We start from the raw sequence: 26,259 nt of genomic DNA on the forward strand, positions 1-26,259 counted from the left end.
AAGAGGAAAGGGAAGGCGGTGCTAATTAACCAATCCTACATCAGGCCACACTTTAAAACCCCTGCCATTTCTTAGCTTAGTCATTGTCGTTACGGCCACTGGCCAGTTGGGTAATAAAGGTCAGACACCAAGAGCGTCAGAGTCATACTGTTTATTGTCTTCAAATTGATGTGAGAGTACAATGCATGCATGTATGGTTATACAAAGTATGGACATACAAATCCTTTAGTGTTCACAGTGGCAGACGCCCAGGCACAACGTCAGGTTGAGATAGGTCCCTAAACAGGGGAATTCTGGGACGATAAAGTGCTAATTCAAATCTTTGATTTTAAGATCCCTTCATTGGTCAAATCGCATCTTCCGCTTTTAACCCAACTCTTCCAAAAGAAAAAAACTGCCATTCAAAATACACATACATGTTTTGTAGAGGTGCAGGTGTCTGTCACTCTGGTTCCTGGCTCGCCTCTGTACCTGCTGCTCACAATGGATTTCAAAATGTTTAATTACCTTTTTCTACTTTTGGAATAAAAATTTTTTTTAAAAAGACCCAACACATGAGTAAAAAATAAACATTGTCAAGAAATACCATACTAATGTATGGGGAGTGGGGCCTGAGAACGAGATTGGTTGAAAACATACACATCTGTGTTGTAGCTTAGTGGTGTGTGTAGTATGATATGTACTGTTTGGAAAAATCTGAAAATAACTTTTAGACTTCTGAACCAAACCAGCACTGTCCCATTGAGGAAAAACCCTGTTCATGATCTAATTATAAAACCTATACTTCACAATAAGAATATATATCATTTGTATTGTAATTAACTACAACGTAGGTTTATAGGTGAGTTTACCTGAAATGTCAAGTCATCTGTAAAATATTTAAAAGGCTACAATAAATTACTAAAAAAACATCTTCCATCACGCATTATATTAAACAGAGACGCTCCGCCTCGCCTTGAGAATCATTTGAGAGCGTAGCCCTCACCAAGAGGCCTCACCAACATCCCTGAATCAAACACATTTAGCAAAGCAAGTTTCATCGATCTTAATGAATTTCTTCTAAGGAGCTAGTTTAAATCCAGAAACAGGGTGTTTCTTCAGCCCAGAAAAACAGCTCCTGTCTGTACTGTGGAACTGAAATGTAACAGGCTTCAAGAAGTCAGTCAACTACAACAAAAAGCGCACAGAAAATCCAGCATTTCCAAGTCCAACAGCGCCTCTGAGGCTCTCTAGTGGCCAGTCTGTGTCAGTACACCACATCACCTCTGTGTGGCCATTGTCAGAAGGAAAAGTCTAAAGAGATCCTTGGAATGTCCCAACTCTGACGTCGCCCTATTGAAGTTGAAAGGTAAAGGTTACGGTTAGGTAAGGGTTAAGGTTAGGGACGTCCCAAGCAATTCGGATTGCACTAAACATCGTCAGAACAGCAGCCTTTGCTCCAACAATAAACTATCCAGCAGACATTTCAGCTGCTCCTCTCCCAGTTTGATCTTGTCTTCCAGCTTGCGCTGCTCGATGATGAGGGCTGACTTCATCTTGACAAAGTGCTGGTAGTCTGCCAGGCTCTCGTGGCTGAGGTGAGCAGCCATGATGCTGTAAACCAGGCGCTCCCGCCGGTCAAGGTTCTCCTTGAGCTCTTTGGCGTCTTCATGCTGTCTGATCAACAACTTCCTCTTCTCCGACAGGGTGCGCTGAGAGAGGGAGGGCAAACAGAGGGTGCAGATCAGTAAGAGGGATACTAACAAATGCAGGGAAGCAGTTATGATGGAATCAGTCGAACAACTTCCTGATTAACGCACAGTACACACATCAATTAATGTTGAACATGAATATTGTAAGTTGGTAAATGCAAACATCCCTTTAGTCTAGTTTGTAATATCACTATAGCTCTGAGCTAATGAGGATGAGTGTTAACCATCTAATCCTGCCTCACGAGTAGAGTGGGGAGAGCTATGTCCTGCCTTAACCTCCACCCTAGCCCCTACCTTCTCTTCTGGTGTGGTGTCTTCCTCCAGACTGTTGAGAGCGTTCTCCACCCTGGCCAGTCGGCCGGACAGGGACAGCAGCAAACTGACCACCTTGTCCAGATCTCCCACGAACATCCTGAACTTGTCCAGCTCGTTGGGCTTGCAGACCTTCTGCACCATGGCCTCCACCTCGTCCCCCAGAGAGTTGTTATCGTGGACGTCCTCCTGAAGGCTCTCCCTGGCCTCGCGCAGCACCTGCAGCTTCTTACCCAGGCTGTCAATCAGCTCTTGCTGTGGGGAGAAAGACAGGGACAGACAAGGAGATGACATTGGAGAGAGCCATTTCACAAACGGAATAGTACTTGAGGAACTATTCCTTAATCCTGGAGCGCTGCAGAACGGCAGGTTGTCGTCTTGCCTCAGCAGTGAACCACATTCAGCGAATCAAAGTGTTGAAGATCAGTTGAATCGGGAATGACGACGCTAAACTTGGGGAAAAGCTGCAGTCCTGTGACTCTCCGGGAGCAGGATTGACGATCAGTGATTGATATGGCATGAAACAGTCAGTAATAATAAATAATAATAATGTTTCATTGTCACATACACCAGATGGGTGCAGTGAAATGTGTTGTTTTCGAGTAGGGCTCTTCAACCTTGTTCCTGGAGAGACACCGTCCTGTAGGTTCTCACTCCAACCCTAATCTAGCAGACCCGATTCCATAATTAGCTTGTTGATGAGCTGAATCAGGTTAGTTACAACTGGGGTTGGAGCAAAAACCTACAGGAGGGTAGTTCTCCAGGAACAGGGTTGGAGAAACTGGTTTTACAGGGTCAGTATACTACGCTGTGTCTCTGTACCTTCTTGCTGGCCAGGTCGATGTCCAGTTCGTCCTCTGAGTCTTGCTCCAGCTCCTCCAGCTCGTCCTCCTGCATGTCCTTCATCTTGTTGAGCAGCTCAGCCTTGGGGGCAGATGTACTGTAGTAAGAGGAGCTGGTCACCAGGGACCCTGTGGCAGCAGACATGCCCTCCTCCTCTCTCCTGGAAGGGATAGAGACAGAAAGCAGAGGGTTATTTAACCAATAAGGCCCAAGGATGTGTGGTATATGGCCAATATACCAAGGGCTGTTCTTAAGCACAGCACGAAGCGGAGTCCCTGGATACAGCCCTTAGCCGTGGTATATTGGCCATATACTTCAGAGGTGCCTTATTGCTATTATAAACCGGTTACAAACATAAATATAAAAGTCGTTATGCGTCATTATTATCTGATATACACACACACACATCTGGAATGCTGTTTTAGCCAATCAGCATCCAGGACCCAAACTACCCGGTTTTTAATTCTGGTTATTAGTACTGTATATTCCCTATGTAGTGCAATACTATTGAGAAGAAAGCAGGCAATAGGACGTCACGTGAAATGCAGGAGGTGATCGCTCAATATCGATGGGCCAGAGCAACTCCTACACTTCTAAGATCTCAGAGAGGTCGTTTAAAATTGCAGGTAAAACGGAAGGTTTATGCCCCTCCATTGTATTCAGTTGTAGTCTGTGATTCAATATATTGCCAACAGGGGGCATCTGTGTTACGACAGCCACAGTCTATGGGTTGATCGTTGTTTAGAATTGGACTAGTGTGTTTTTGTCATGTATACATTTCCCTCTACTCATCCTCTCAATGGGAAGAAATATTAACACCCCATAATGTGTTTTTTAACTCATCTGAACAAATACCTCTGAAGTGGGAGAGGAAGTCAGTCTGATAAAAACGTAAAAAACACAAAAATACACAGAACGATGTGTGATTATCTAGATTATGTTATGACTACCAGTAAATGCCCAGTTAATTTGTTCATAAATGTTATATTTCTGGACTGGCAGATCCCATTCCCAGTCAGCTCACCGGTCATCCATGCCCCTGGGCGGCAATCCCTGTTTGGGGGAGACTTTCCTCCTCTGGTGCCCCCCATCCAAGATCTGCTCCCCCTGGGGGAAGATTCCCTCCATCAGATCCATGGTGGTCTTCATCTTACTCTGGTCCAAGATGTCCACCAGGGACTTATCCTTGTCCATGATGTCTCTGGCCAGCTCCTCTCTCTTCACATCCTCCTCCGAGTTACTCTTCTGAGGCTGCTGGGGACCCATGGTGGAGGTACCGGAGGGTCCGTTGGTCTCAGACTGCCCAGGGGACAGGCCTTCTTCTGGGGCTACAGTGAGGTTTGGGTCCCTGGGGGGACTCTGGGGCCCATGGCGTGTGTAGGGGGTGTAGGCACGGAACAGGGAGTAGGGCTGCGGCTCAGGGGAGGGCAGGCTGGTCGGTAGGGGCGAGGGAAGGTCGGGCCCCTCTGAAACTCCAAGGGCCCTATTTTTCTCGCTGTGCAGCAGGTACTGGCGGCTCTCCCTCTCTGTGGTGCTCTCAACATGGACGATCTTCACAGGGACCTTCTTCCCTACACTGCTCATCTCCATCACAGCGTTCGTCCTGTTCTCTGGCCTGTAGAGAGACAACGGTAGCTAGTCTTAACTTAGTTATCCAATGTATTATGAGAACAATGTGTGAAATGTTGTCACTTAAAATGACACAAATAACGTTATGAACAGATTCTTTAACCGTTAGTCTACTTTACAGCTCAGTTTACTGAAACTGAAATAGGATTTTATATCAGGAGTGAGTCACATTAACCACATCTACCATATACAAGCTTACAGTCCATGTTACTGTCTGACAGTGGACAGGTTGAGTCAATGATAATTACAGGGATGGAACGGCGCTGTCGACTGAAAGGTCATGCAGTCAGTCAATCATATGACCAAATAAAATTACAGCCTTCTGTCTCCAGGCTTAATGTTAATGTCCTGGCTACTGTGGCAAAAATACTGCACGTGCCCCAATGCTGAGCAGCTGAAACCAAATCATTGGGAAATGGATCATAGGAAAACTAAACCATTGCATTCTGGTCTGTGGCACATCACACCATGTAATTCCAAATAATCTTCCATAGCCTCCTCTATCAATGTGCTGCTACTACGATAAAGAAATGAGACTTGAAATTGAGCTGCATCACGCTACAGAATCAGGAGATAGGCTCCTGCAACTAGGGACCGTTCTGGCTCGGACAAGGCTTACGTACTGTAAGTAAAGCAACACAAGACAACAATCCCCCAGTTAGTTACGTAAGGCTGTACAGTAGTTAGAGGGGGAGCTGAGGAGACGGGCATAAGAATGCCAGTTAATCTGCTTAGCGCTTACCTGCTCTGGGCTTCATCCTGCATAGACAGAGAGACAGGGGGCTGGTCCGTCAGCCTCTGTGGAGCGAACTGAGGAGAGGGAGAACTAGTCCCACCTGAGGGAACCGTCAGACTGGCAGGCTGGTAGGAGAAAAAAGGAGAGTGGGAAGAGGGGGAGGGTGGCGGCTCTAGTGTTGAATCAGCTGCTCCCTCCTCCGTGTCCAGTCCAGCGGTTCTCCCAGGGGAGGGAGAGGGGAGCTGGGTGGAGCCCAAGGAGCAGGCTTGGTTCGGGGCAGGATCCAGCTCTGTGCCATGGGGGGAGCAGCTGCTGCTGGATGATGGTTCAGCCTGATGGGTGCAAGGGCCAGGCAGGAATTCCTGGGAAGACGGTCCGTAGGAGGAGGATGTGGTTGAGGGGGTTTCCAGGCCTAGGAGAGGCCAGTGTGGCATGATGATAAGGCCTGTATTCTGGGGCTTGGGAGCCAGCGTTGGAGGTGGTAGTGGTTGCTCAGACACAGAGCTGTGGGTGTGGTTGGAGGGGTACGGGGGGAGAGCGGGGAGGTTGTGGGCGGGGTCCGCAGAGTCCCGTTTGTATCTGTGGTCGGAGGGGTGAGGGAGGGGGGCGGCCACGTCTCTGCTGCTGTGTGGCTCCGTGTCGGTCAGTCTTGGAATAGACGGTTGTGGAGGCTGTGGGAAGTGGTCGAGCTGGGCTGGCTGCTCTCTGCTCTCGCTCTGCCCTCTGTCAAACAGAACAGGAAACTATAAGACAACCAAACACTCACTCTAAGTACATATTCAACTGAAATGAGGAGCCCTTTCTGTATTTATTTATTCATTTTTATTTTCACAAATTCATCACATACTGTGCATAAAAAATTCTAAAAAATAACTAAAAACATCAACTAATCTCTGTAATAACACCCGGGGTGCAGCGAGTGGGTTTACAACCTGAGACCTGAGTTGACGGTGATAGCCTGAAACAGGATTGGTTAACACTTTTAGCTGTAGCTTGACCTCCCAACCCCTAATAACTACACCTGGGCTGAACTGGCATGCTCCCCACCTGCCCTAACTCAAACTGCTATTGCTAATATACTGTAGTACACGCATGTACATGTGGGTTACCGCACCGCCAACAGGTAACTATCACCTTGAAATATGTTCCAACGACAGGGGGATAGGTTATAACCGATCTGAGAACAGAAACCAGAGTCGAGAAGAAGAAGAAGGTGGAACGCTCACCTGGTGGTGTAACTGCCTCCTTGCTGGTCCTGTCTGTGATCCAGATACGGGTTTTCAACAGAGTCTCTCCATGGCACAGGGATCTTCTGAAAGAAAATGAAGAACACACGGAATTGCCTTAATATAGCTGGCCCAATATAACCTCCTGTTAAAACAGCACTCTGGCCAGCTGGTTTAATGCCTTAATATAGCTGGCCCAATATAACCTCCTGTTAAAACAGCACTCTGGCCAGCTGGTTTAATGCCTTAATATAGCTGGCCCAATATAACCTCCTGTTAAAACAGCACTCTGGCCTGCTGGTTTAATGCCTTAATATAGCTGGCCCAATATAACCTCCTGTTAAAACAGCACTCTGGCCAGCTGGTTTAATGCCTTAATATAGCTGGCCCAATATAACCTCCTGTTAAAACAGCACTCTGGCCAGCTGGTTTAATGCCTTAATATAGCTGGCCCAATATAACCTCCTGTTAAAACAGCACTCTGGCCAGCTGGTTTAATGCCTTAATATAGCTGGCCCAATATAACCTCCTGTTAAAACAGCACTCTGGCCTGCTGGTTTAATGCCTTAATATAGCTGGCCCAATATAACCTCCTGTTAAAACAGCACTCTGGCCTGCTGGTTTAATGCCTTAATATAGCTAGCCCAATATAACCTCCTGTTAAAACAGCACTCTGGCCAGCTGGTTTAATGCCTTAATATAGCTGGCCCAATATAACCTCCTGTTAAAACAGCACTCTGGCCTGCTGGTTTAATGCCTTAATATAGCTGGCCCAATATAACCTCCTGTTAAAACAGCACTCTGGCCTGCTGGTTTAATGCCTTAATATAGCTGGCCCAATATAACCTCCTGTTAAAACAGCACTCTGGCCTGCTGGTTTAATGCCTTAATATAGCTGGCCCAATATAACCTCCTGTTAAAACAGCACTCTGGCCTGCTGGTTTAATGCCTTAATATAGCTGGCCCAATATAACCTCCTGTTAAAACAGCACTCTGGCCTGCTGGTTTAATGTTTAGACAATACAACGTGGACTTTGACATCTAGAAAAAAAAAATACTCATGCATGTCTGTGCTAATGTCAAAGGAAGTCACGCAGATCACTTCACTACCGCTACACTAAGAACCATTCGATGGAAACGCTCACCTGTGAGTAGAAGTCTTGTGAGGGAGACGATCTGGACCTCTCGTGGACACAGACAGACGTCTCCTCTGTTCCCTGGTCCAGGATGTTGTCAGCAGAGTGGTACCTCCCCTGGGGCTTTGTGTCTGAAGCCTTCCTCTGCATGTCCCAGGTGACCTGGTACTCAGCGAATGTCCCCAGCCTCTGCTGCTCCAGTAGGGCCTGTCTGCCTGCGGGGCTGAGGGGGTCTGAGTGGTGGTCACTGGAGGTCTCACTGGCCAGGCCCGGCCTCCAGCACTCCTCAGTTTCCCCTGAGTGGGCTCTCCCTCTGGCTTTGCCCTCTCCGTGCTCCAAAGTGCTGGAGGTGGTGCTGGAGCTCTGCTGGCCTGACTTGTGGATGGTTGAGTTGGGTCTGCAGAAGGAAGGTTTAGCAGCCATTTCAAAGAACTTCCGCCGGTCTACAAATGACCGTGCTGTTCCAACGGGATGTTCTCCCTCACCCTCCACACCGAGCTTGTTGATCTTGTCTGGCTCGGAGAACGAGTGGACCCTCTTGTTCAGAGGGAAACGCTTGCGGCCGCCAATGCGGGAGACTATGTGCGAGTTGGGTTTGGTTAACGGAGCCTCCGACCCTGACCCGGGAGGTTCTAGGTCTCTCCTCCTAAAGGACGTGGCCTGGAGGACCCTAGCCTGCGCCTCTTTGAGGTGGTCCTTGTAGGAGGAGGAAAAGGAGCCATCGGAGGAGGTGGAGGAGGTGGACTTCCACCCCCCCGGGTCTGTCTCCTCTTCCTCTGGCTCCTCCGTCTCGCTGGGGCAGGTCAGGGTGGCAGCACTCCGGCTTTTCTGCAACTGGGCCCTCTTTAGCTGGATCTCGTTGCGGAGGGTGGTGGCGTATCGGTCGCTGCGTCTCGCCAGTTTGCCCGTTGCCGTGTTGTCCGTTAAAGCCTCCTGTATGGCGTGGTTGGCTTCTCCCGCGCCGTTGGATGGTGGTGGTTGTGGTGCCGTAACAGGGTGATTGTTCTCCACCAGGCTCTTACTCTCCTGGGCTAGAGAATGAAGCATGGGGCTCCTACTCTCCTGAACTAGGCTTCTACTCTCCTGAGCCAGACTGTGGAGCATGGGTGTCTTTTGCGAAGAGATCTTGTGGTTCTCCTGAGAGACCCAAGGGTCTTCTCTCAGTGGTGCCGCCTTGTGGTCCTTGGGCGGACTGGGAGTGTAAGAACTTCTAAGCTGGGCCTCTGTAGAAGGTCTCTGGCCCTCACTCCTCCTCTCCTTCTCCTCAGTGGTAGGTTTACCAGATGAGGATAAGGAATTAGAGGTTGTGTGCCCGTAAAGCAGAACATTGGCCGTTTGGATATTTCCGTTCCGCTCCTTGCTGTTGGTGTAAGACTGCTGAGGATAAGGAGGATACTTGACCTTGTTGGTCTTGTGGGAGGAACTTGTGGAGCCCCTGTCGCTGGAGCCCTTAGCTAGCTCCATGTCAGCCCTCCAGACCTCAGATTTGCTCTGTCTAACACGAGTCTCTGGCTGGGCTGGCTGCTTGGTTGTGATGCAGTAGTACCGGATGTGTCCTCCGCCGTCATAGCTCTGGTCGATGGTCGAGGTGGACAGGGACGTGGTGGAGGACCTCACGTGGTTCCTGCTGTTACTGCAGTTGGTAGGGAGCTCCTGAAGGCTGTGGTAGTAGCTACCGACGCTCTGCGGCTTCGGTGGATGTGGGGCGGATCTGGTCTGCAGGTAGAAAGTGCTTTCGTCGCTGTACTGCCGCTGGTGGTTGGGCAGGCAAGCGAAGGGAGACTGACTCCGTCTCACGTCCTGGCTAGACACCGAGAACAGTTTGTTTGGGTTGCTGAGCTGGTTGTGGTTGTAGTCCGGTGCTCCTGCTGCTATGTTTGGGTGGAGGAAGTCCTTCTTGCGAGGTGGAGGGTTGTAACTGCACCTGGGGTCTACCCCGTTCTCATCGTGAGAGATATGGTTGCCCCGGCCTCTGTAGCTGCTGTTCTCTGGGGCCTCAGCCAACCTGTCCACCCCTCGTTCCTGGGTCTTCATCTGCCCGTGTGGTGGAGCTCCAGGCCCCTCTGTGTAGGCAGGGTACACCTTGGTGACAGCAAAGCTGTCACTGCGCAGGGGAGGAGGAGGAGGAGAGGGGGGCGCTGCTACCCTCCTCCTCTCTGGGACATGCCACACAGGGCCTATGTGCGATCTGCCAGAGCCTGAGCTGGAGTAGCGGGAGCCAGGCTGTTCCTCTGGGACTGTCCTGGGGCTTTCTGAGCCTCCGTCCCCCTGGGACAGCTGGAGGTACCGGCTGTGGCGTTGCTCACCCGGCCTTCCATCCTCACTGGTCTGAGTCTGGACCCCCTTATAGAACATGCTGCCCTCAGTCACGGCAGTGTCGGCGAGGGCCAGAGCAGGCTCCGGGGGAGGGCTGGTAGAGGAGAGGCAACTGAAGGCCGATTCTCTCTTCCCACCAGACCCTCCACCGCCAGAGAGAGGCTCAGCACTGCAGTGGTACCTGCTGGGGGAGAGGCATCCTGGTGGGAAGGGGTGTGAGGGGCGCTCTACTCTCTCCATATTCCCCACGGAGCTGAACTGGCTGGATAACTGGTGTAGATTCGAGTCGTGGTCCCCGCAGCTGGAAAGGTCTTTTGTGGATGCACTAGAAATAAAACAAGACATTGTGTTAATAATCTGGTTAGCAGTAGCTAAATTAGATTTATATTAGGCATTATAAGCCATTTATTCTGTGTTTTCTTGTTCTTTGATAACGGACCTACTTTTAGATGTTTGTATACAATGACAGGAGATGAGAACCCCGTAGGAATAACAGCTGCCCCTACCTCTGAGGAGATGGAGTAACCATAAACTCTGAGTGTAACTGTGATGACCCTAACGGCCAGTGTCTGAGTAACATTGACACTAGGAGAAGGAGGTCATAGATTCTTCCAGCAGCTCACCTGACTTCATGTTTAACCTGCCACACAGGTGGAGGTGGGGGTGCAGGTGGAGGCTCGTTGTGACTCTCTGTGGGTTCGGGGTGATCTTCTGTGAACTTGGAGGAGTGCCATGAATGGGGCCGGGAGACTGGTTCATTCCTCCTACAGAGAGAAGGTTAAGGAAAGCATGTTATTGAAATGCAACTAATTGAAAACAGAAGGTAACAGACAAACAATTCTCTCTCATTTCAGTCTCACCCCTTGAAGCGGTTCTTCCTGAAATGCATGTCGGAGAGAGGTAACAAAAATATGTAATTCAGTAAAAAAAAAAAGTAAGAAACTACTACAAAAAAATAAATAAATCGGATGTGGAAAAGTTGTTTACATTCATTGTGTAGAAGATATGAACCAAAACAATGAAATATAGACCTAGACAGATGAGATAGAATGTGAAGCTTTCGCCGAACAAACCTGGCACATAGACAAGCACCACAGACAACTACAGCACTATACGCCACGTAATGTTGGAAGCTGGGATGCAATGGGTGACATCAACAACAGAGTGAGATTGGGTTCAAACATTGAAAGTCACAAGGGACCACTGAAGGATCAGTTTGGGATAGCTAGTGTACTGGAGGAGGTTGCTATTCCACAATACCTCATAGAACTTCGTAATATCTTGGTGAGAAAGTTCCTGGCCACATGTTTGTCAGTTTCTGATTCTGATGGCATGGTGGTCTGTGAGTCAATATCCACCATTTTCATTTTCCTGGGCATGCAGCAGAGGAGGAACACATACAATATTGTCAAAATCCAAAAGACAGATCCCTGGTCACTATCATTTAACATTTGTCATTTAGCAGACGCTCTTATCCAGAGCGACTTACAATAGTGAGCACATACTTTTTCATACTGGTCTACCAACTGAGCTACAAAGTACTGAAGATCCTCAGTATACTGTCAGTGACTGACCAATGAGAACAGTGCACCCCCTTCTGGCCAATAAGAGATTTATGCTTTATATTCATTGTACATTGAATGGTATGTAACATGGGTGACAGACCTTAATAATTAGTAGTTAATTTGGTCAACTCTAGTATGTTTGATGAATCAGTCCTCAAAACGCAAGAGGAAACCACCATTGCAGTAGTAATCTATGAGAAATATCTGTTATTTAGAAGAACAACACTGAGACAAAATAGAAATGACCTTTAACATGGTCTGTCTGGTGGTCATCCAACCGCCATATGGCTGTATGGCGACAGACAGAGAGAGATCCCTTGAGTGTAAACAGCATGGTGTAGGCGGAGGCTTAGCCTTTGAATCAATTAGAAAGATGAGATCAGTGGTTTCACACTATGTGCAAGCTGGCGTCTGTTCAACACAAACATGGGTTCAAATACTATTTGAAATATTTCATTTTTGCTTTAGCCTGCCTGGAGTGCCAGATGGGTGGCATTTGCACTTTTATAACTATTATATTGGTTCCATTGCACCAGGAGAGCTCAGTCAAGCCCAGATAAAGAATGTGAAATGATATCAAATAGTATTTGAACCCATGTATGGTCCAACAAGGCATTTTCAGTCCAGTTTTTCTTTTTTTTCACCCTGTGACCCACACCCGGTTGGCACAACCAGAATGGACCAGACAAGACAAGAGCAACATATTGTGGACTACAGATACTGTATAAGCATAAGGCTAAGAGCCACCCACTCAAATCCTTAACCTCTCTGATCTACGATACAAGACTCCTACATTCCATCATGGGGCCAAAGGAATGTGAAGATGTATTTTGCTTTGCAGTCAGCCCCAAAGGAGCTCAGTCTGAAGTGGGACATCAACGTTGGCAATCTTCCAAAAGTTCACGCACTTGGCTCATGGAGTCAAGCTAATTTATGGGAGGGAGGATGAGGGCAACCTGAGAAGCTCTCCTCCTCAATAAGAAGCATAAAGAAAGAGAGCGTCAAAGACAGACCATGTAGGCACGCACGCACACCGACACGCACGCACTCCCTCCCTCCCTTCCTCCAGTCAGTCAGTGGTCCTGAGAGTGGTATGCTGCCCTAACAGAACCCCAACAGAGCTCACAATAGAAATGCAAATGGCTATTCTAGTCAGGAGTCCTTATTGTCAGGGTTACAGCTGAACTGCCACAGCTACCCAGAGGGGAGGAGGAGGAGACGTCGGGGCTAGTTTCACAAAATCCTCCTCCGGTTTCAGTGAAAACGACATTCGAAAACAAACAGTAGCGAAACTGACCCAATTGGGTGTGAATATCTAGGCAATGCGGGCAGCACGTGTGAAACGCGTAGCCTAGACTGTAGGCTTAGATAAAAACAAAATAAATCAAGAGGAAAGCTTTGTAAATACACATGGAGGCAATTAGCATTTCAAACTGAAAGAGATTTTATTGAAACTACATTTTAAGTGGCTCGGCGTGGAGTTGACACAGCATTAGTTAGGGAGACGGATGAGAGAGAGGGAAGTCCAATGAGCTTAATAAGAAGAAATCAAAGAAAACTTACCAAAGAATTATCAATCTCGCTGTGGCATTTCAGATGCACTCTTTTGTTGTCAAGTTCTCTTTCAGCAAATAACAGCGTCTCAGAGAGCACTGAGAAAGCAGGCTGAAAATGACTGCTCCTCTCCTCAGAGCCTTTCTACGCAGTGCATTCCTTTGAGACACTTCAATGATTGACAAGGCACTTCTACAGACCCTGGTCAGATTTTAGAGCTTCTTTGGCAAAGGAGCTATCTGTGCAAAGGAATCCTCCACATCCATAACTTCTGCTGCATCAGTCCAATCACAGAGATCTCAAACACAGACAGAGAGCTCTTCTGCCATACTCTTTACACACACAAACTGACTGACACTCCATCTTGGTGTGGCTCCAACAAGTGTGTTTGCTCCTAGTGTTGTATATAATAGGAGATTTCCTAGGGGATTGTGGGGATTTACCTCAGGAGGGGTGGGGCCAGGGTTATTGTCATGCCCAGTGTCCTTGCTGTAGATCAGTCTATGGGGCTTTCTCATTGGCTCACGGCCCATTAACCACTCACGTGGAGTTGAAAAAGTAAAATTTTGTGTGTGTGTGCTGACTGACAATGCGCACACACACACACACACACAGAATCCTGGCATGAGACAAATCAACAGGGTTTCACCCAATTGCAGTTAGCTTGGACATGTAGATCCGTTTGAAACAGTTCCAATTCCAGAGGAATCTGTAAAGCTGATTTGACGACAGCATTACAAAACAGGCAATTGGCAACCAACCAATGCGCACCACACAGTTGGCGGTGGGATGTGTGCTGTATCGTAGTGACGAGACCGAGACCTCCACTTAATTAACGGAGTCACAGGTCAGCTGACAATGGAGAGAAGAATACAGAAAAACAACTGATAGTACGCTCTCTCTCTCTCGTTAGTGAACAACGCAATGACCTTGACGGCAGAAAGACAAGGCCAAGATAACTAACTACTTGACTTCTCTATCTGAATGATATCAGTCACGGTGGAAAACACAGCAACTCGATACAGGGGGAAAAGAAAAAGGCCCAGTAGAGATAATTTAGTCCTGCAGTCGAAGAACAAGTGTCATCGACAGATACTCCACCATTACATTCCAGAATGGCGAGGGGTTGGCGGTTGATGTATGTAAACCAAACACTGTAAGTCCCTAGACACAATCAATCCCAGTTTAAAATAACAGTAAACATTTCTAAGAGAAGAGCTATTTTTCGACTGGTTCAGATAACCAGCGAAAAACCAGCGAAAAACCAGTGACTCTAATAAGGACGTAGAACTGTTGAATCACCACCTTGCTGGACAGAAGAACCAACCCGTACAGAATCAGGCAGTGTGCCCTGCTATGGCTCGGCCCACTGAGCCCCGCTGCCTGGTTTTTAAATGGGGGCTGAATGAAACAAGCAACACAATAGAAAGTGCCAGCGTAATCACAGCTGGGCTTATCGGCTGGTTACAGAGAGGATACCTCAGCATCAGGCCCCACACCCACGTTACATGCCATTCTGTTCCTACAGGGTTCAGATACCAGCCTGTAAATTAGTGGGTATAGTATGTGGCATAGGAACGACGGTCAGTCCTCTTTACCCTCATTCTACAAAGACATCTGGAACAATAAACTGATGGCCTAATAAGTCCTAACACAGATCTGATAAAGTCACCCCCAAAAATGTAAAGTGTCTGTCTCAGAGCAAATGCTTACTCTGGAGTAGAACAGTTTGTCTTTGTGTGGGAGTGGAGGTAGAGGGGAGAAGAGGCCCTCGCTGTCATCATGTTCATGGTTCAGTGTTAATCCAGGGCTTTGCCTGAGGATGGGAGACTCCCTGCCTGACAGAGTAGACACCATAGGATCTTCTTCTCCCTCCTCACATGTTTAGGTTGACCATACAATAAGTCCTAAAGGATCATTTAACCACATAGCCCAATTCAATTAAAAAGTTGAGGAAAAAGTTGGAAAGACGTGCTTGTTTTATTTTGGCTGTCACCAACCCCGTTTTCAAATCTGATCATGGAAGGAGGACAAAACTAGTGTGACATAGCTATAATAAAGCAATATAGACAATTGTCATTGTGCAAAAATGACTATTTTTGAAACACTAAGACTCCTAAAAGATAAGCTTTACAGCAGATAGTTTCAGTGTCCTCATTGTCCTGTGAGTCTCACTTCTAGATAACTCTTACCATTAAAGTAAATAACATAGAAAAGCATACCTGAAATGATGTCTTCAGTGAAGTCCCATTCCTACCCTCTCAATCCAGGCATATTAAGGGAGATACAACAGCAACCACCCCCAGAGCCTGGCTGTCCTCATTTGACTACACTGCCTTCCCAAAGCAGAACTGATGAAAACAATGAGCTCTAGTGAGACAACCTATCCCAACTAGCAATGTCAACTCACCTAGGCAACATGGAACGTTCCACTTTCCACACCAAGCGGGGGGAGGCTAAATCTACAACACATTAAAAGATTTAATACAGTAAAAGACGATCTATCCAGATACTCCACAAACTATGGCGTCTACACCAGAAATAAAGCATATTATTTTACACTGGTTCATATAGGATTTGCATAAGATTTTACCTGGTACAATCAGTCAATTCCCACCTTTTTTAACAGTGTTTACTACTTTGCCCTCTCTCTAAACTGAGTGAGTTCATGCCTGTGGCTTTACAGGTTGTAATAGGATTCAGGCATTAAGACGCTGGAGCCAGTCAGCAGGGACCTTGTACGATGTCATGAGTTTAAACTACTCTAACATATTTCATTGGATTCACGTTCAATTTTTTTTTTTTTTAATGCAAGTATGTGCCTCAAGTGTGGCCTACTATAATACACTTGAACAGAAAAAAAAACATGTTTATAAGAACACAAAAACCACAAAGAGAAATTCGACTACATATAAAAACAGATTTTCATAGAGCACTTTGAGTGACATGAATTCACTAGGCTTATATTACATATAAGACATAAAAAAGCATATAAATACATATTTCTATGACATATAAAAAAAGCAACTTCGTCCACTAGATGGCATGTTGTTGTGCCTCTTCTACTTATCCCATCTTTTCTGCAGTTGTTTGTTCTGGTTAGCAGCAGGGAGTGTGGAAGACCAGAGTCCGGAGAGATGAAATTACATTAACTGCAGAATACAACACAGAGGTGTGAATGTCTGATTGAGGAAATTCAATATTGGATGCCTAAATCAAATCAGGGTTGATCCATCATTGGCCCCCATTCAATTCACTGTGTGTGTGAGAGAGAGTTAAAGTCTAAAATCCACAGGGGGGTTCAGAAAGAATTCACCTAAGAATACTCTGCATGCCTTCTAGACCAGCATATGGTCATTAGCTAGTTACTGGTGGTGCCAAAACGCAGCGGGTTGGCAGTTTGGCCATGGTCTATTCACACACACACACACACACAGTTCTTTTCACACACACAGGGGCCCTGCCGGTTGAGTGGTGATGGTCCCCTACCACCACCACCAGCTGTCTCTGGGTCTATCTACGTCAGGGACAGCCAACGACACAGCCAGGCAGCTAGACCAGCCAGCCAGGACCCTGGAATTCAGACAAAGCCCCTGGGACAGAGCGCTGGTTGGCCCTGGCTCCCCAACAATGGCCCTAACTGGCCCTCTTTGTGTGATTGACAGGGTGCACTCACATGGAAAATGGTTCCCCTTTTGTTCCGTGGTCCCTTCTCTAATGGTGTGATGGGCTAGCTAGTGTACCACACGTTTGTGGCCGACTGATAAACTAGAGGACAGCCTCAAATGGCGCTATAGTGCTTGAGATGTGCGCAAGTAACATAATTGATGTGCTTAAATTGATGTTTACCTTCAATTGCCAAGTCACCTCAGAAAACCTTGTCATTTGGCATTGAAAGGGTAACATTCCTGAGTAATGAATGAGTCATAATGAGGAAGTGTTTGACCTGTAGTGGGGCAGTCTGAGCTGAAAGTCAGAATGATCAAGGGTCTGTCAATGGGATTTAAAAGTGTAAGAAGCATAAGGGAAACAGAACCGATGGGTGTCTCTGGACAGAGTGATGTCTGATGATGACAGAGAGCCGAGGTAAAGTGGGCTAAAGGTCCCCCATGTTTCGAAACTTGGCATATGTCGCTCTCTCTGCCCCTACCCTCGCCCCCTACTCCCCAGATACTCCTCTGTGCCATTTAAGAGTCATTATCTAACCTGAAATAACAGCCGTGACAGAGAGAGAAGTCTGGACAATGGGTCCATTGTCTTCCTCAGCCAATGAGAAGAGAGGCCCAGTCAGTCTCTACAGGACATGCAGCCCCCCTGCCTAAGTCATGAGATGGGCAGTATATTTCTGCTGTATACAACCTAGTTGCATCCCAAATGGCACCCTATTCCCTATACAGTGCACTACTTTTGAACAGAGCCCCATAGGCCCTCATGAAAAGTATTTCACTATAGAATAGGTTGCCATTTGGGACACTAACCCAGACAGCCAGCCAGAGGAGCATGAGAAAAACCACAAGTCTGGCTTTTCTAGTGTAAATATACACTCCAAGGCACTAGATATTAGTGTTGCACGGTATACCAAAAGTTCTGTACTTTCTCGACATTATAGCATGAAAAACGGTTTGGTACTAGAATTGTTTATTTTCTGTACTTCAGTCAAATGTGTCTCACGGATCAAGTCTGTCTACCCGCGCAGCCAAACCGAACGAGAGTGTGCTCGCATACTCCCTTAAGTACTGTTTGTCCATTTTGAGACGGCGTAGCTAGTAATACATTCAGTTAATCTAACTCAAGGAATCTGTCTTTAATTTGATGTATTTTCTTTCCCCCAAAGAGAGCTTAGTTGCGCAATTTTACATTAACTAAGTATTTTTCTGTAAAAAAAATGTGCATGAAAACAACAAAGACTATTGAAGATTCCCAACAGTTGACCAATCGCCAACGAAGGGGCGTAGACTTCATCTCCGAACTTCGGCTTGCCTCCAGAAAGAATGTTGTGTGCCTGAACAGCCTAAAAAAATAAAAAAAATACTCGCTTAAGTCCAAAACGTCGTCATAATATAAGCACGAACTCTACCGAATGTTTCGGCTGTGAAGCATGCGGACGCCTTTATAGCGCGAGCACACCGTGTCTGCTCCACAACCTGCACATTGAGTTCTGGGCTGTTAACTTCTATGCAGCATGAGTGGGGAGCTAACACACTTGAATAATGTGAAACTGTTCACAAAACAATCTCCATACAGGCTACAACACTTTACAATGCAAGAAGATACCAGTAGCTTCCAGCTTTGTAGGCTAGCTTCCCTTTCTATTTTACAGCTGAAGCTAACGTCAATTCACTACTCTCTGGTACTTTGTTTGAGAAACCATAATGATAAAATATGCTGATTTCAAAGCAGATTGCCATCAACACTTAATTCATTCGCTTAAATCAATGTATCTCCCAAAGACGATATATTCTGCCTCAGTTTATTGACTGTGTGTGAGAGAATAGGGCTCTGATTGCCGCCCCACCAGTGTTGCCAACTAATTTTCAGGGTAAATTACTAGAGGCAGGTTGATTTGTTGCTATAAATTGCTAAATGACGTTGTGAAATCATTGCGTGATAACGTAAAACTGCGTCATTACGTAAAATACATAATAACGTTACTCAAATTGACTGCCCATCTTGGCGAAAAATATGATTTGACATTTGTTCTGGTACAGACTCCCACTCTTTTCTGTACTTCTGGCTGTACAATTTTGATTGAGATATGTTGATTGATGTTGTAAGTTCTGTTCAAGATCAAACATTCGTGACCAATGATATTCATTGGTTTTGGCTCGTAGAACCCGTACTACTGCTGCAGTCAGCCAACAATGAGTTGCAATTTGCTGAAATTGCTGCTGCCTGTGCACGAGCTGAGCGCCTGCTGCTGACGTCACTCACAATGCACTTTTGCAGCCAGGCACGTGTGTTGTGACTGAGTGTGTGACAGAGAAAATCGTTTGTGTCATTTAGAGGTGAAAATGCGTACATTTTAGCATTTGAGTCACTTTTCAAAAGTTACTAAAAGTTCAAAATACATTTTTTTAAAGTAGCTAAATTTGTTGCTAGGTGCTGTTTGACAAAAAAAAGTTGCCAGGGTAGTCTGAAAGTTGCTAAATCTAGCAACAAAATTGCTAAATTGGCATCACTGCGCCCCACTCTTGCTAATGAATGATGTCATTACTGGTTAGAGACTTTTAAACAGCACTTTAATAAAATAACTTCTATGCAAATGTTGTTGATCAGTACAATAAATGGAAGGGAAACAGAGTGTCATCTGTAGCCCGATGAAATCAGCCATAACAAGCTCAATCTTAATTTACCCAGTTTATCAAGAGATTTACCATTCAAATAAGTTATGTAGTCAGACAAAGTCAAATTGATTGTATTATTTATTAATTAATGCATACATGGCCATCTGAAAAATGTTGACATACATCAAGTGCCATTCTGTGACTTCGGCTAAAATGCCTTATTTTTTATGTGGTATTGTTTTGGAATTGTTTTGGTGTAGAGTATTGTAATAGTAGAGTAGGGTTGTGCCGAGTAGTCGGGAAAAAATGAGTATCGTAACAGATATGGGAAATTTTCCTGATACGATTATGATCCCAGTATTTTTTGTAATTATCCGTGATCTAAAAAAAAAATGATATTTGGGTGTCAGCACACATCTTTCAATCAAGTGCAAGGTGCCATGTGGTCTAAATATCTCAACTGGATAGTTTGCCTGTCTGTGAAGAGAAGGGTGGGCTGTATGTTGATCCTGCTGCTCTGATTGGATAGAGTGAATCTGTACTTCTCCATTCACTCACTTCACTTCATAATTTCATACGATCACTTCTCCTCGCATGTTTCGGTCTGATCATTTAGATTGCTGCTGCCTCCTGTTCGCCTGCTACTATGATAAATCAAATGGTGAGGACGTTTGCTAGCTAGAAAGCTATCAAGCGGACCAAGGGTAGAGAAGATGAACCGCCGATGCTCATTCTCTGAGTGACAGCAAACTTTTCTTCCTGTTGCAAGTTGAGGAAACAGACACACTTGTTTGGTCTATAAACGTGCAGGGAGATAGGTATTTTGACATCTATTTAGGCATATTAAAACACTTCCGTTTTTGCCGATCACGAGTATCATCTGATCCGATCTGACTAGGAGATATTTGCTGGCATTAACACTTTCACACCTACCAGAGAATGTGTTTTATGAACACGCCACAAAGTTCAGAGCATTCCTTCCCCTATAGGGCAGTCTTCAATGTTCTCTACACTGGCTTTCTCTCATTGTTGTGTGAAGGGGTTAGTTTGCTCACATAATATAAGCCATGTACTGCATCCCGTCCCTGTTGGGTAGATATCTGTAAAAAAAAAAAAAAGTAACTTCACACTGCTTTACTAAGCATAGTAGATATCACGGATGAAAGAGTGTAAAAAAAGTGAAGTTCGTACCTAGTCCTAGTGTAACCATAACAAGCTGTGGCCTTGCCCTTCGTGGTTTAGTAATGATCGGTTAGCATTCCACTCTTCCAGTTCAAACTAAGGTATACTGTACTTTATGACCAAGCAATATTCTATAAATGACATGTGTCTAGTATAATAACAGTCCTGTATATGCATGTCTGTGGTTAGAGTTGCACCAATATATAGTCCCTGAGACCAAACACATTATCTTCACAAATACAGTACCAATCAATAGTTAATTTGCACTTAGAGGGACTATCATTTGTTTTTCAACAGGACAATGACCAAAAAACACACCTTTAAGCTGTGTAAGGGCTATTTGACCACGAAGGAGAGTGATGGAGTGCTGCATCAGATGACCTGGCCTCCACAATCACCCAAACCTCAACCCAATTGAGATGGTTTAGGATGAGTTGGATCGCAGAGTGAAGGAAAAGCAGCCAACAAGGAACTCCTTGAAGACTGTTAGAAAAGCATTCCCCGTGAACCTGGTTGAGAGTGTGCCAAGCTGTCATCAAGGCAAAGGTTGGCTACTTTGAAGAATCTCAAATATACTTAGATTTGTTTAACACTTTTTTGGTTACTACATTATTCCATGTGTGTTATGTCATAGTGTTGATGTCTTTACTATTATTCTACAATGTAGAAAATAGCAAAAATAAAGGAAAACCCTGGAATGAGTAGGTGTGTCTAAACTTTTGACTGGTACTGTACATAAAATATTCCCACTTGTTAAAAAACCCCCAACAAAGGTCAATGTGTGACTGCAGCTTGCCCGCAACACCAATTACAACTGCAGCTTCGTTGCTTTATGTATCATCCCAGCAGGTCAAAGTGGGTTGAAATGATACCCCCCAGCTGGTTCTGAAATTCCATTTCTGAATGGACTGACTACAGTACACAGGACTCCTCGTTTCCAAGATAGTGTCTTTTTGCAGACACATGAGTCCAGAGTGAAAGTCATTTGTACAAAAAACATTCTTCCTGATATGCCCAACTCTTGTGTGCTGCATTTGGTATTGTGTGTCAATTTCAGATAAAACAATATACACTGCTCAAAAAAATAAAGGGAACACTTAAACAACACAATGTAACTCCAAGTCAATCACACTTCTGTGAAATCAAACTGTCCACTTAGGAAGCAGCACTGATTGATAATACATTTCACATGCTGTTGTGCAAATGGAATAGACAACAGGTGGAAATTATAGGCAATTAGCAAGACACCCCCAATAAAGGAGTGGTTCTGCAGGTGGGGACCACAGACCACTTCTCAGTTCCTATGCTTCCTGGCTGATGTTTTGGTCACTTTTGAATGCTGGCGGTGCTTTCACTCTAGTGGTAGCATGAGACGGAGTCTACAACCCACACAAGTGGCTCAGGTAGTGCAGCTCATCCAGGATGGCACATCAATGCGAGCTGTGGCAAGAAGGTTTGCTGTGTCTGTCAGCGTAGTGTCCAGAGCATGGAGGCGCTAGCAGGAGACAGGCCAGTACATCAGGAGATGTGGAGGAGGCTGTAGGAGGGCAACAACCCAGCAGCAGGACAGCTACCTCTGCCTTTGTGCAAGGAGGAGCAGGAGAAGCACTGCCAGAGCCCTGCAAAATGACCTCCAGAAGGCCACAAATGTGCATGTGTCTGCTCAAACGGTCAGAAACAGACTCCATGAGGGTGGTATGAGGGCCCGACGTCCACAGGTGGGGGTTGTGCTTACAGCCCAACACCGTGCAGGACGTTTGGCATTTGCCAGAGAACACCAAGATTGGCGAATTTGCCACTGGCGCCCTGTGCTCTTCACAGATGAAAGCAGGTTCACACTGAGCACGTGACAGACGTGACAGAGTCTGGAGACAACGTGGAGAACGTTCTGCTGCCTGCAACATCCTCCAGCATGACCGGTTTGGTGGTGGGTCAGTCATGGTGTGGGGTGGCATTTCTTTGGGGGGCCGCACAGCCCTCCATGTGCTCGCCAGAGGTAGCCTGACTGCCATTAGGTACCGAGATGAGATCCTCAGACCCCTTGTGAGACCATATGCTGGTGCGGTTGGCCCTGGGTTCCTCCTAATGCAAGACAATGCTAGACCTCATGTGGCTGGAGTGTGTCAGCAGTTCCTGCAAGATGAAGGCATTGATGCTATGGACTGGCCCGCCCGTTCCCCAGACCTGAATCCAATTGAGCACATCTGGGACATCATGTCTCGCTCCATCCACCAACGCCACGTTGCACCACAGACTGTCCAGGAGTTGGCGGATGCTTTAGTCCAGGTCTGGGAGGAGATCCCTCAGGAGACCATCCGCCACCTCATCAGGAGCATGCCCAGGCGTTGTAGGGAGGTCATACAGGCACGTGGAGGCCACACACACTACTGAGCCTCATTTTGACTTGTTTTAAGGACATTACATCAAAGTTGGATCAGCCTGTAGTGTGGTTTTCCACTTTAATATTGAGTGACTCCAAATCCAGACCTCCATGGGTTGATAAATTGGATTTCCATTGATTATTTTTGTGTGATTTTGTTGTCAGCACATTCAACTATGTAAAGAAAAAAGTATTTAATAAGATGATTTATTTCATTCAGATCTAGGATCTGTTGTTTAAGTGTTCCCTTTATTTTTTTGAGCAGTATATTAATGCACATCTGTAAGTGGGATGTATATACCGTTTTTACCACAGGGCACTTCTTCTCAGCACAATGGGAGAGATGGTACCCAGCAAATAGTGCCCATTGAGACATCCTGTATTGTACTCTTATTCAATGTCTGTCATATTCAATTTAATAGAAATGGGTGTAAGGGCAATTTAGTTGCAGCTCATAGCCTACCTTCTGACGACCAGGGCGAGGGTCTTGTGGGAGCTCTTGACCAGGCAGACGGCCTCCTGCCTGGATCCACTGATGGGAACTGTGTTGATGTTGACGATCTCATCTCCCACCTGCAGGCTGACCGTCGCCGCCTTGCTGCCCTCCTCCACCTGAATCACACAACAGGAATGTTTAATTAAAGGTATTTATCGTTTATTCATCATTAACAGAACAGTTATAACATACTGGGGCAAATTTTTTGATTTTGTCACTGGTAACATTTCTGAAGTGAAGAGTATAAGAAAACAATTGCACACAGATAGTGTTGGCAGGGGAAAAGGGGCTAGTCAAGGGATGCTGTCTGATAGTGACGTGGATAAAATAACATGTTACAGACTTAATTTCTCATTAGTGAAGTATATTTTAATAACAGTTCACTTTCCATAGTTCATTCGGTTTAGAAGAATATCACATTCCATCCACAGACTGTGTTGACAGGACCTGCTCTTCAACCCTGCCATGCTGGCATTGAGTCAACTTCATTAAAAATGGTTCCATCATATCCACCCTTCCAAATCCCCTCTGTCCAGCCCCGTCTCAACATTCAGAGGGGGACTAGCCTACTACTGACAAGCAAATGGAGCAAGTCACAAAGTACTGTGAGATGTATGATTTTGTACATTATATAAATCTAAAATGAACAAGATGGATTGTTATTATGTGTAGCTTCTGAAAGTGATGAACAGCTGGAGAACACAAGCAATAAGGCGTAAACCCAATCCCTATAAGAGATGGTGGCCAGTGACCATGGATCCATGAGTCCATTGTGTCCAGCCTGCACTGGAAGAATTATACTGTGGCAACCTGAGAGCTGATAAAAAATTTAACCATAAGCAACTTGAGAACGGTTGGAGCAGACTTGTTGCACATTCCATCACTTATTCTCTACACATACAGGAGTACAGGAGAGAGGAGGAGAATGGAAACTGATAAACAAACTGTTTCCAAACTGTTTCCTCATTCTGTTGGAGAGCAGCACTGACTGAGCCAATCCTGGTCTGCCAAACACACCTTATCTTCACTTCTACATTCCTCACTGGTTCCTGGCACTGCTGTGATGAGTATGGAAGACAGCCGCAGCTGAACAAAACTAGTGGTGACTAGTGGAGATGTGCTCAAGACATTGGCCAGGGCAGAAGTTTAAAGGTGGAAATGTGCAACATACCAAAGGCATAAAAGGTGTGGGGACAGCCCCAACTATTTCTGGACTGAGAAAACATGTGTGTTGGATGAAACACACACAGTTAACCAATCAGGAAACTACAGTGATGTTCCAGTGTTTAATCTCCACACAGCCTTATTTTCATATCAGGGGAAACAGGAAAGGTGAAACCCATCCATGACAGTGGAGAAATAAATAAATGTAAATTGTTTTTATTTGCATGATTGATCTATGGTACTTGTTATTGTTGTTAATGTGCACATCATTTGTTGTTAACTAGTGTGGCTAAAGTTAAGTCAATATGGTTCTCTGTATTTGTCTTTCTTCATCCTAATCATCATCATAGATAGATAGATAGATAGATAGATAGATAGATAGATAGACATACCTTGGTTATGAGCAGTGGTTCTCGGTGCTCCAGACCCCCTCTCAGAGTGAACCCCCAAGGGGCCCCACCAAACAGCATGACATCCACAAATCTATATTCAACATCATCCTTATTCCTGTCCCCGACAGCCGTGAATATGTCCGCGTCTAGGAAGGCTTTGACTTCTCTAGCTGACATCCTTAACTCGCTTCTGTAGTCGACGACGTCCATGGTGTTGAAGAGGGATGGGAATTCTGACAATCAGAAGTTCCCGACTAGCCCCCGTTTTATTTCACAATAGAAAGATCAACTAACTTAGTCACTATAATTTGCTGTCATATGTGAACACCTGCCATACTCCATACACGACAATGCGTTTAGCTGATGAATAACAACAACGCTCAGCTTGTACAGTTGTAGTTTTTCCTGGTTAAGACAGCGAATCGATATAAACTGTCCTCTTTCTTTCCTTATGTTTTCCATCACAGACATATTTTCCCCGTCACTCATAGTAACCAACGGTGATGAAAAAACATAGACCTTACCCTCCTCTCCAATTGTGTCTATTCAACAGGCATAATTTGATGCCTCACGCATCGTTTTCAACCAGCTGGCTTCTCTTATTAAGCAAACAACCCAAAGTTTTGACACGTCTGAAAAAAACATGGTTAATGTTTTAGAAAGCAAAAAAAATATTAAATCAAATAATTTAGGCAAGCCTACTTGAGGAGAACAAGAAAAGAAGACGGAGTCCGGTGAAAACCCAGTGTTGAAGGTCTGCACGGGACAGGCACCTGCGATGAGACACCTGCACAGACAGAAATCGTAATGGCGTATTTTTGTATGGACTATAATCCGCCATGGTTCGTTCGACAAAGCCTATGGAGAAAATGAATGGTGTTTTTGGATTAACTCCGAAAATAAAGTGTGGTAAATACGGGCTTCGAACATGTTATTCCATGAGATCATCTTCATCAGCTAATGTCACTTTATGTGAGTTTTGACGAATTTATGTAAAAAATAAATAAAAAAAACACAAATGCTTCATAATTCGCTAAAGTAATGTTAACTGACTGATACTATATCATAGAACAAAATGTATAAACTCGCCTAAATTTGTGTTAACTTCAGACCTTATTTTTTGCGTTTATTCCAAAACTGTATTATTTCGCCATACATTTTTCCCATAGGGATGGCTGAACGAAGCAGAGGAAACTAATTTCCGGGTTATAGGACCACAAACTGGCGAGCAGAGGCGCGCTCTGGTCTAGCCGCGCGTGCTCGATCGTCACACTAATATTATTAATGATTTCGATTTCTTTTGAGTTTCCCTCACGTGCAATTAACACATTTTATTCCATACTATAAATGCCT

The 26,259-nt window shown here is 45.5% G+C and overlaps 1 protein-coding gene across 6 annotated transcripts; it reads right to left on the bottom strand.

Moving 5' to 3' along the window:
- Positions 1 to 136: 136 nt before the first annotated feature.
- On the bottom strand, positions 137 to 26,120 carry LOC106574252 (protein Shroom2). 6 transcript variants are annotated; one of them, XM_014149996.3, is made up of 11 exons: positions 13,018 to 13,413; positions 11,150 to 11,260; positions 10,750 to 10,767; positions 10,513 to 10,653; positions 7,583 to 10,214; positions 6,438 to 6,523; positions 5,218 to 5,934; positions 3,871 to 4,461; positions 2,826 to 3,006; positions 1,986 to 2,258; positions 137 to 1,691 (listed from the first exon to the last, which is right to left on the bottom strand). In XM_014149996.3, exons 2-11 carry the CDS (start codon positions 11,254 to 11,256, stop codon positions 1,419 to 1,421), a joined length of 5,019 nt encoding a protein of 1,672 aa, XP_014005471.3. In that variant the 5' UTR covers positions 11,257 to 11,260; positions 13,018 to 13,413; the 3' UTR covers positions 137 to 1,418. The 6 variants fall into 6 exon arrangements, with proteins under 6 accessions (XP_014005471.3, XP_045553559.2, XP_014005469.3 ...); XM_045697603.2 differs by lacking the exons at positions 10,750 to 10,767; positions 11,150 to 11,260; positions 13,018 to 13,413 and adding exons at positions 23,318 to 23,466; positions 24,907 to 26,120 and having other exon boundaries at positions 6,438 to 6,520; XM_014149994.3 differs by lacking the exons at positions 10,750 to 10,767; positions 11,150 to 11,260; positions 13,018 to 13,413 and adding exons at positions 23,318 to 23,466; positions 24,907 to 26,119.
- Between the last annotated feature and the right edge of the window lie 139 nt (positions 26,121 to 26,259).

The sequence above is a fragment of the Salmo salar genome, chromosome 16 (genome assembly GCF_965601325.2).
Source record: "Salmo salar chromosome 16, fSalSal1, whole genome shotgun sequence".
Classification (NCBI taxonomy): Eukaryota; Metazoa; Chordata; class Actinopteri; order Salmoniformes; family Salmonidae; genus Salmo; species Salmo salar.